Source organism: Cervus canadensis, chromosome 27 (genome assembly GCF_019320065.1).
Source record: "Cervus canadensis isolate Bull #8, Minnesota chromosome 27, ASM1932006v1, whole genome shotgun sequence".
Classification (NCBI taxonomy): domain Eukaryota; kingdom Metazoa; phylum Chordata; class Mammalia; order Artiodactyla; family Cervidae; genus Cervus; species Cervus canadensis.
The window spans coordinates 28488636-28499897 of NC_057412.1; the positions used below are offsets into that span (position 1 = coordinate 28488636).

General features: G+C 35.2%; 1 protein-coding gene across 1 annotated transcript; it reads left to right on the forward strand.

The window, feature by feature from the left end:
* Positions 1 to 7884: 7884 nt before the first annotated feature.
* LOC122428765 (transmembrane protein 60) lies at positions 7885 to 8731 on the forward strand. The gene has a single exon (XM_043448866.1). The coding sequence runs from the start codon at positions 8086 to 8088 to the stop codon at positions 8485 to 8487; it is 402 nt and encodes a 133-aa protein (XP_043304801.1). The 5' UTR covers positions 7885 to 8085; the 3' UTR covers positions 8488 to 8731.
* Positions 8732 to 11262: the final 2531 nt, after the last annotated feature.

Below are 11262 nucleotides of genomic sequence, written 5' to 3' on the forward strand. Positions count from 1 at the left end.
AAATTTCAAAGCTATGTGCCGCAGAGATGAGTGATGTTTCAAGTCAATTTAGTATTGAGATTTTTTGTTATAGTTGTTTTGTGTCTTACTCTAGAACATTCTGCACAGGCAATATCAGTAACTCCATAAATCTCTTTTCACTTACATTGAAAGTCTGAATTTAAGCCATGTTCTCTGAGGTAAAGGGTCAGGGGTTTTATCCACTAAGCCACCAAACCCCTCATTTCAAGTACTTTTGAGTCCTGGTATTTCTTTGTGACAGAAGACACTCATGAGGAATTATGCGCTGTGCCTGCGGGTGAAAGAAGCAAAAGAAAGCCTTATTAAGAGTACACGTGCTGCAGCCTGACAGATTTTGACCTTCACAATGACACAAAGGCAAAGATGAATGCAAAAAAGCTCCACTGCTGTTAAACATCGTAACAAGACAATCTGTAGGACCTCAAAAAGGAAAGAAAGAAAAACAGAAAAGAGGGAAAATGTTTATCAGCTCAGGGAGGATCAAAGCAAATATAGTTTTGGTCTGAAAAAAATAAAGAAAAACCAAAAGATTAAAAGAAAAAAAAAAGAAACACTTTCAAATTGAAGGTCAAAGAAGATACTAAGAATATGGATATAAAGTGATTGGTAATCCTTCACAATATTATCTGATACTTCTCCCATATATGGTTATATTGTCATTTAAACTGCTTTCCTTATTTTGAAAGCCAGAATAATTATCATTCCCCAAATAAAAACCCATGGACAGGATACTTTTTAGTTTAGTTTTTAAAAGTATATTCTGATTGGAAATAGATCAAGATTTAACCAATAAAAAGATATAGCAAGTATAAGAATATTACTAATTTTATTATATTTTGATCCTAAATTAAGTATTCATGTAGGGGAGGGGGGAGTATTATTTTTAAAAAACTAGAAAAAACCCACCTGGTTCCCTAAGCTCCATGTTGAGCAAACAACATTTGTGTAGTAAGATTGCAACCAGAATAACTCTTTAGTTTAGTTTTAAGTAAAATATATTGTCACCTCTCTTTTAATTTTTATTAAGGAATTACACTAGAACTAGATCTTCATTAGCAGAAAGTTGTCTCATCTTCCTTATCACCTCACTGCTTTGCCCTAAGCATCTGTGTCTCCTGTATAGTCTAATCTAAAGTGGCTTAATTCTCTTTTCAAATGTCAGGGAGGAGACAGCACCTGGAAGCTCACTGTGACCACTGCTGCTTAAGCTGTCCGAGTTCTCATCTACAGCATCCAAATACAACTGCTCATGGTAACATCGCAAAGATCTATTTTCATCTCCAAATAGAGAAAAATGAATAAATCAAGCTACCAATGTAAGCTAAATTATTCCAGAAAATTCCATCATTTAATAAGATTGACTTAATTCAAATTAATATTTTTAAAATATCCATATGTTTTTATTACAAAATTTTTAAAGAAAAAAAAATGCTTCTTAATTGTCATTTTTTGAATTGCAACTCCAATAATACTTCAATTTAGAAGAAATTTAACCAGTACTCTATTGTAATTTGCTAATGAAATTTTTAAATTATTGAAATCATACTCATTAGAAGAAAGAATTAACTTTATATAAAGCTCCTAGATCAGAATTCAAGGCCAATAGGTCTTGGCTTCATTCAGTTCAGTTCAGTTCAGTCGCTCACTCGTGTCCGACTCTTTGCGACCTCATGAATCACAGCACGCCAGGCCTCCCTGTCCATCACCAACTCACGGAATTCATTCAAACTCATGTCCATCGAGTTGGTGATGCCATCCAGTCATCACATTCTCTGTTGTCCCCTTCTCCTCCTGCCCTCAATCCCTCCCAGCATCAGGGTGTTTTCCAACGAGTCAACTCTTCGCATGAGGTGGCCAAAGTATTGGAGTTTCAGCTTCAGCATCAATCCTTCCAATGAACACCCAGGATTGATCTCCCTTAGGATGGACTGTTTGGATCTCCCTGCAGTCCAAGGGACTCTCAGGAGTCTTCTCCAACACCACAGTTCAAAAGCATTGATTTTTCAGTGCTCAGCTTTCTTCACAGTCCAACTCTCACATCCATACATGACCACTGGAAAAACCATAGCCTTGGCTTAATACATACCAATTATCCTGTCATAAATACAACAGCTGTATATCTGTAGATTTAAAAGGTATATAATAATGCCAATATAGACTTCCCAAAACTTTTGCAGAAGTTTGCCCAGAGTTTTTTTTCTATTCACAGACCTAAGATGATAAAAGAATTGGACAGATACTTCTTCACACTTACTGCATAATGGCTCACAGTGAAAGTGAAAGTTGCTCAGTCATGTCTGACTCTTTGTGACCCCATGTACTATATATGGAATTTTCCAGACAAGAATACTGGAGTGGGTAGCCTATCCCTTCTCCAGCAGATCTTCCTGACCCAGGTATTGAACCAGGGTCTCCTGCATTGCAGGAGGAATCTTTACCAACTGAGCTATCAGGGAAGGTTAATGGTTCATAAGTAGTTTAAAAAACAAGATATAGAAGTTGCTGCTGACTAGAGAAATCTATATCAAGTATCAACTTATAGGCACTATATGTAGATGTATTCTCTTGTTCTTTGATTATTACTCTTTCACATTTCTTCACCAAAGTAAATTTATTGTGTTCTAGGATCTAACCAATAGGATGATGGATCCATATATCTCTTCACACCATTTGCATCTTTACATGGGCAATATTTGCCACACACTTTATCAGGTTTGTCCTAAACAAATACTAGATAAAATAAAGCTCTGCCTCAGATAACTAAAACAAATCTTCTGGGAAATGGTTCTCAAAGTTTAGCCTGAAATCAAAACTACCAGAGAAGGCTTTCTAGACAGACTTCTAAGTTCCTTCTCCAGAGTTTGTGACCTGGGATAGGGCTCAAGAATTTGAATTTCTAAAAAATTTCCAGTGATGCTCTACTATTATTTGGACCTCACTTTGAGAAACACTGTCCTAGGAAATCTGTTTTTAACAAATTCTCAGGTGATTTGCTGATTAACCAAGATTAAGAAGCATTATTCTATGACTGAGCTCTAGCTAACCTTTTGATATCCAGCTTTTAAAAATCTGCTATCATCTCAGCCTATCCTGCCCTAGTCACACATTACTTCCTGACACATTCTCGTTTGTATCTAAGAATGATATTTCAGTGAAGCATATTTCAGCACAATCAAGAAATTGGAATTTGAAGGAGTTAATTGCTTCTTTCTTCACAAGACATAAAACATTTTTACAGTTTTTATGAGACTATATTCCATCTTTGGTTTAACATAGTATTTCTCCACCTTGGTTATAGTTATAAATGTAAATGCCTGAAGAATAGAAAGACAAACTAAATGAGATAGATGGGTTGAATGGAAACTTTGGTGAACCGCCTGGCCCATGTCGGAAAAACACAGTCCTTTCTAATTAACTATGACTATAAAACAATATGGGCCAAATACTTGCAAGTGATGAGCTTTGTTTTATTTGTTTGTTTGTTTTAAGAATCAAATCTAAATGTGTGTGCTGGTATAAATGCAAGCATCTAATGTTTTTTCAGTGAATAAAAATAAAATAACTACACATCTTATCTAATAATTTATGTTTTTCATAAACTTTAGCTTTAAATTGCAAACAGTACAGAGTTCTCATATTCCCTTCATCACTTTTATCTTTAACATCTTATATTATTATGATATATTTGATACAACCCTGGAGCCAAAGTTGGCATATAACTATTAACTAAATTCCACACTTAATTCAGACTTCACAAGTTTGCCCCTAATGTTCTTATTCTGTTCCAGGAGCCCATCCAGGACAGATTATATTTAATCATTATGTCTCCTTAGGCTTTTTTGGCTGTGACATTTCTTAGAATTTTCTTGTTTTTTATAACTTTACATATTTAAGAAGTTCTGGTAAGGTATTTGATACCATGTAATTTAATTGGAGTTTATATGATGTTTCCCATTGGCATTAAAACTAGGGTTATATGATTGGGAGGAAGACCACAGAGGTAAAGAACCATGTTCCAAATATCCTGGAAGTACAAGCCACCAACAGGGCTCATTGTTGATAATGTTAAAAGTTATTCACTGGAAGCAATGTTTGCCCATTTTCCACAATGGAAAGTTACTCTTGCCCCCCTTTGTAATACTCTGCAGTTTCAAAGCAAGTCACAAAACAGAACCAACACTCAAGAGAGGGAAGACTAGCTCCACCTTCTTGAGGATGGGGTGTCTTCATGAATCTGGGATTCATTTGTAAGAGATTTGTCTATTCTCCCTCATAATAATAAATTTTTAATCAAAATGATTTTAATAGAAAATAATTAGAAACTATTTTAAACATAATATGATACTTTAAAAGAAAGTATATTATTTTCTGTTTTATTCTAATGGGAGCAAAATGTTATCTTCTAAATTCTATTACCCTGTAACAACTTTTATAAATGCAGAGTTTAAAATGGGGTGTGTATTAATGAATATCACAGCCAGGAATGGTCTAGAGCATGAATGAGTTAGTAAAGCAAATCTTCTCTGGGATAAAGAAGGAGAATGTAAGACTTTGAAGAGCATGTAATATACAAGCACCAAAGATAAACAATGTACTTTACATTTGACTGTCTCAGGCCTCTAATACATTGAAGACTCCAGCGGTTAACCATATTTTTAGATTTCCTTTGCTATGGTCAACAAAGAGACAAAGAACAATAACAAAGAGAATAATACAATTTTAGGCCAGGAAAGGACTTCAGTCATCATTAATTTAATAACCTCATTTCATATAAGAAAATGTTTATTCTGAAAATGTTGAAAGACTTGCATTGTGGTACACAGCTATTCAAAGAATAAAGAGCATTATCCTCCATTTTTCTGATTCCCAAGTCAGTGTTTTATTATTGCACTCTATTTTATTGTGAAGAATCACAGAAGAAAATTAACCTGTACCTTTAAGAATGCCAAATTCCAGTTTTCTTTGTTTGTTCCTGCATGCTTTGTGTTTTGTCCATGTAGCTAAGGTTGTGTGTTATTTCCATGAATCCCCTCTTCAGGGTTTTGGATTACAGATGACCAAGAGTAAAACTTACATGAGATTTGGAAGGTTAAATAAATAAAAACTTCCCAAGAGCTGGCAGCTTCCACAGGTTTTACTTAGACATTCTTACTCCTCCCACATCAATTTTTCTTCAGTTGCCAGATATGCTTAAATTTTTGCATTTTCCTGTAGCTCTGAGTTGTGCACCAGTACAGACTTTTGTTTTGAGTCACCAACTTCTCCATTCCAGAAATTTTTTTCCCCCTCATACTATCTTCCAACTCCTGTTCATTTATGAGATCTAATTCATTAAAAAAAAAAAAAAAATCTCTGATTCTCCTACTGCTTAATAAATTTCTTTTATTTTCCAATTTTATTGAGATACAAGTGACATACAGGGATTGACATATGGGGATCCCAACCCAGGGATTGAACCTGGGTTTCCTGCACTGCAGGTGGATTCTTTACCATCTGAGCCAGCAGGGCTTCCCTGATAGCTCAGTTGGTAAAGAATCTTCATGCAATGCAGGAGACTCTAGTTCGATTCCTGGGTTGGAAAGATCTGCTGTAGAAAGGATAGGCTACCCACACCAGTATTCTTGGGCTTCCCTTGTGGCTCAGCTGGTAAAGAATTTGCCTGCAATGCGGGAGTCTTGGTTCGACCCCTGGGTTGGGAAGATGCCCTGCAGAAGAGATAGGCTACCCACTCCAGTATTCTGGCCTGGAGAATTCCATGGACTCTGTAGTCCATGGGGTGGCAAAGAGTCAGACATGACTGAACAACTTTCACTTTCACTTTTGACATGCAACCCTGAATAAGTTAAAGGTATATGGCTTAATGACTTGACATTATATTGTGAAATATTTATCAGAGTAGGTTTAGCAAACATCTATCACCTATATATCATCTACATAGCTACACTTTTTCCCTTGTGATGAAAATTATTAGAATCCACCCTTATCAATTTTAAATATACCATAGCACTGTTAATTATAGCCATCATGCCATATATTACATTGCTGTTGTTCATTCACTGAGTCATGTCTAATTCTTTGCAATCCCATGGACTGCAGCATGCCAGGCTTCCCTGTCCTTCACCATCTTCCAGAGTTTGCTCAAACTCATGTCCACTGAATTGGTGAAGCCATCCAACCATCTCATCCTCTGTCACCCTCTTCTCCTCCCCTCAACCTTTCCCAGCATCAAGATCTTTTCTTGAAGTCAGCTATTTGTATCAGGTGGCCAAAGTATTGGAGCTTCAGCATCAGTCCTTCCAATGAATATTCAGGACTAATTTCCTTTAGGATGGACTTGTTGCATCTCCTTGCTTTCCAAGGGATTCTAAAAAGATTTTTCCAACAACATATTTCAAAAACATCAATTCTTTGGCTCTCAGCCTTGTTTATGGCCCAACTCTCATATGCATATATGACTACTGGAAAAATCATAACTTTGACTATACAGACCTTTGTCTGCAAAGTGCGATTGCTATCTAGGTTTGCCACTGCTTTTCTTCCAAAGAGCAAGTGTCATTTAATTGCATAATGAAGTCACCATCCACAGTGATTTTGGAGCCCAAGAATATAAAATCTGTCACTGTTTTCACTTTTCCCCCATCTATTTGCCATGAAATGATGGGACTGGATGCCATGATCTTAGTTTTATAATGTTGAGTTTTAAGCCAGCTTTTTCACTCTCTTCCTTCACCCACATCAAGAGAGTGTTTAGTTCCTCTTCACTTTCTGCCATTACAGTGCTATCATCTGCATATCTGAGGTTGTTATTTCTCCCAGAAATCTTGATTCCAGCTTGTGATTCACCCAGTCTGCCATTTTGCATGATGTACTCTGCATATAAGTTAAATCAGCAGGGTGACAATATACAATCTTGATGTATCCTTTCCCAATTCTGAACCAGTCAGCTGTTCCATGCCAGGTTCTGTTTGAAATTTGTACCTTTTGGCTACTTTTGTTCAATAACTATTTGTTTGGCTAACATCTGACAAATATTGTTGTCTTGTTTTTCATTTTTTTGTTATGCTTCACCCCTTTGGATTTTTAAATGAAAGTCATGCAGAAGCCTTCCTGGAAATGAGAAAAAGCCTACTACAAATATGATGATTAAAAAGCAAAGATTAATAGGAATTACTGTCATTTATTGCGTGTATTCATTAGCCTGCCATAATAAAATACTATATACCATGTGGCTTAAATAACAGATATTTATTTCCTCACAGTTTTGGAGACTGGAAGTCTGTGATCAAGGTGCCTGCATGATCTGTTTCTGGTGAGGCTCTCTTCCTGGTTGCAGATGACTGTCTTACTGTCATGTCCCCATATGCTCTGCTCTAGGTGCAGACACCCTGAGAAAAAGAGTGAACATTCAGGTACTCTTCCTATAAGAATACTACTCTTATCATATCAACTCACAGTCTTAACTATTTCCTTAGACTCCCCATCTCCTGATAAATCACACTGGAGATTAGGGCTTCAACATGTAGATTGTGTGGATAGACATCCAGTCCATAGTGTTACTTAAGTAAATAAGCACAAATAATAAACCAATGTATGGATATATAAGTAAAAAGTAAAAACACAAAGAGAAGATCATTAAATTGAGTGTCTCAAGCCATATATTCCTAAATGTCAACCTTAAATATATGTCAACCTGACACTTTAAAGATTAATTGGGGATTTTAATCAAAATGCAGATCTCAGATCCACTGAAACAAAATCTCCAGGGAGCAGACCTAGAAGTGTATATTATGAAAAACTCTCTGAATGATTATTAAGAAAACAAATTTACAACCAATAAACAACTGGTTTTAAAACACAAAATCCGGCGGCGAAATTGAGGTCTCTTTTTCTTGACTATCATGTGATGGCTTCTGGATTTAATGGGGGAAGAAGTGTGGAAAAGGCCAAGGATCCAAACTGGCGAATTTCCTGATCTTCGAGCCCCTGTCCGCTCTCCAGACAGCGGAACTGCCGGGGTATATTTTCCTTTTTTCAACCCTGCAACAGCTTCTTTAAACTGTTTAAATGAGAATGTCTTTGGCTCAGAGAGTACTACTCACCTGGCTTTTCACATTACTCTTCTTGATCATGTTGGTGTTGAAGCTGGATGAGAAGGCACCTTGGAACTGGTTCCTCATATTTATTCCAGTCTGGATATTTGATACTATCCTTCTTGTCATGCTGATTGTGAAAATGGCTGGGCGATGTAAGTCTGGCTTTGACCCTCGACATGGATCACACAATATTAAAAAAAAAGCCTGGTACCTCATTGCAATGTTACTTAAATTAGCCTTCTGTCTTGCACTCTGTGCTAAACTGGAACAGTTTACTACCATGAATCTGTCCTATGTCTTCATTCCTTTATGGGCCTTGCTGGCTGGGGCTTTGATAGAGCTTGGATATAATGTCTTTTTTGTGAGAGACTGACTTCTAAGGACATCAGATCATTTTATTGCTGATCAGCAAGCTATAATTAAAGTGTACTGAATCTTTGCAAGCTTGAAGAATGCCAGAGAACTGAGAAAAATACCAAATGTAATTTTATACTGCTTCCATTAAAATAATCTTGGTGACTTCTAGTTGACCCAAAATCTGATTATTCCGTATTTGAGTTATTAATACCCTTATTGTCCTATATGAATAAAGTTTGTTTTGGATCTTAAAAAAAAAACACAAAATCCAATTCATTGGTAGCCATTTTAGTCATATTATAGGAAAGATTTTAAGACCAAACTTGATTCTAACTTGAAAGTACTGTATACTATCAGAAGGCCCTAGTATGGACATAAAAACTTACAGCAATGGCAGGTGTGGCATTTGTGTCTTCCCTGTTAAAAGTTAAAACAGGAGATGTATAATATTCATATCTGTAATACACTCCTTTAACTGAATATTTGTCCTTTAAGTTTTTTAAAGTTTACTTAAAAGTAAATTTTCTAGTTTAAAATCTATTGTGAACATTCATAGCAAAAGCTAAACCAAATATTCTATAAATGTCAAATGTATCTAAAGTTTTATTATACATAAGCAGAAAAAGATCAAGAATATAATAAAGTTTAAATAATGGGAGATATCTTTTGAATAATATAAGAAACCATGAAAATTAAATTCCTTCCATGTTTAGGGATTCTTTTTAATAGAAAAAAAGAAATGTAACTTTAGGGAAGGTATTAACTTGGAGAATTAATAAATTTTGGCAAAATGCAGCTACACCTGTCTTTAAATGAGTTTTTAAAAACATAAATAATTGGGGTAGGTTTATTAGTCATAAAAAAAAGATTCTACAGAGTCAAATAAATACTTAAAAGTGCATGAAAAGTTATTACAAAAGGAAAATCGAACCATTGTTTCAGTCTTAGGTTATGATGTAACCAGGTGATCAGTTAAAGGAGAAATCTGAATACTCATTGTGAGCATACAAAAAACTAGCTGCTTTTAGGGATCATACAAAGGAAGAGACAACATGACTCCTAACTTAAAAATGGAGGAGCAAGATGTTGGCTAAACCAGTGGAAATAAACTAGATACAGATAGCATGAGTGAGGGCTGAGATAAAGTGATTTAAAGAAATAGGTTAACATTAACAATATTAGAAGCAATTAAAAAAAGGCAGAACTTTATTAAAGCAAACAACTCTTCAGCCAAAGTAATCTTTTTGTTTTTTCCAGAAGATTATAATCCTCTTTTATATTACTTATGTTAATATTTGAGAGCAGACAATGTAAATAAATGTGATAAAGATACTTCGGTATTATCAGAATGGGGACCAGGTGTGGAAGTTAATATTCTGTCGTTAAAATAGCAGCCAGGTCCAATGGTTTAGAATTTTTAAATTCATCACTTTGTTCATTATTTACACATGTCCATTGGCAGCTTGCCAATCATAATGTATGCACAAAGACAAAAGCCGTATAATTAGCTGTGGATGACCTGTTTTGGCTGGTAACCTTCCTTCAATACATCCGAAATGTTATTTTGAGGCAAATATTTTGATAAAATTTTTGTTAGGACAGATATAACTCACTAATAAACTTATGCCCATATGAAAATATGTTCTTGTATTCTTTCCAAAATTATTTGTTTGTTGTTATATGACATTGGCTGACTTGGAGGATATAAATTACTCTCTGTAATGTTTGCTAATATAGTACTGCAGGAAACGATATTTGCTATCTGCCTCAAGATGGAGAATAATGGTGCTGACTTTTCAGTAACTTAACAGTTGACTATATTTTCCCATTTTATTTTATGTGCGGTTTGAATTGCATATGCACTATATTTCACAGTTGATTTTAGCACAGGATCCAGATGTTCCTGACACATCTGTTTTCATATCTTTATATAAATGAACTTCAAAATGGTACTAGCAACTCTGGGGACTGCATTAGCCACAATAAAAAGTACATATTTTTGTCTTGTCTACATGGGAACCATCTATGTATAAAGTAGACGTGGAGTAGCTAGGCATTTTTTCTGTGTCCTTACAATGCAGTTATTTACATACCACTGATTTGCTATGCCTGGCCATCTGGTTACGGATGAAATGCTGCAGTTACTTTTTTTTGCCTTTGTTTAAAAGGACTTTCTAAATGTTATCAATACCAAATGTTCTATGTCATTTATGCTAATAATCTACAAAAGCATTATATATTTTTTCAGATTGTTGCATGTTACCTTTCTAAATTTACATATCCTTTGCTTTTTAGCTGACTTTGTAAAACAGTGGAATTAAAAATCTTTTGAGCATTTTCATAGATGTTATATGATGCACATTATTTCTTAATAACTATATGAAACAGTAGATCTACACCACCTGTTCTTTCACCAGTAAAGATGCAGCCTGGTAGTTAAAAGCTCAGGCAGAGCAGTCAGTTTTTATGGCAAGAATGGCTGTGAAATTTGTGACTGTGTGAACTGGGAAAGATACACACATCTCTAAATCCTAATTTCTTTATCTGTGAGAGTAGTTGCAGTATTAATTTAGACGGTTGTTGGGTGAATTGAAATAGGTAACCTATTTTAAGAACTTAGCACTGCACTGAGTATATAATGTTTTTTTTAAATAGTCATTTGGTTTAATATGGCTATAATGATCTAGAGTGGCAAGTGATAAGTGTTAGTCACTTAGTTGTGTTTGACTCTTTGTGACCCCATGAATTATAGCCTACCAGGCTCCTCTGTCCATGGAATTTTCAAGGCAAG

Excerpts from the sequence above, each read along its gene's own strand:
- LOC122428765 (XM_043448866.1), top strand. The coding sequence starts at position 8,086 with ATGAGAATGTCTTTGGCTCAGAGAGTACTACTCACCTGGCTTTTCACA.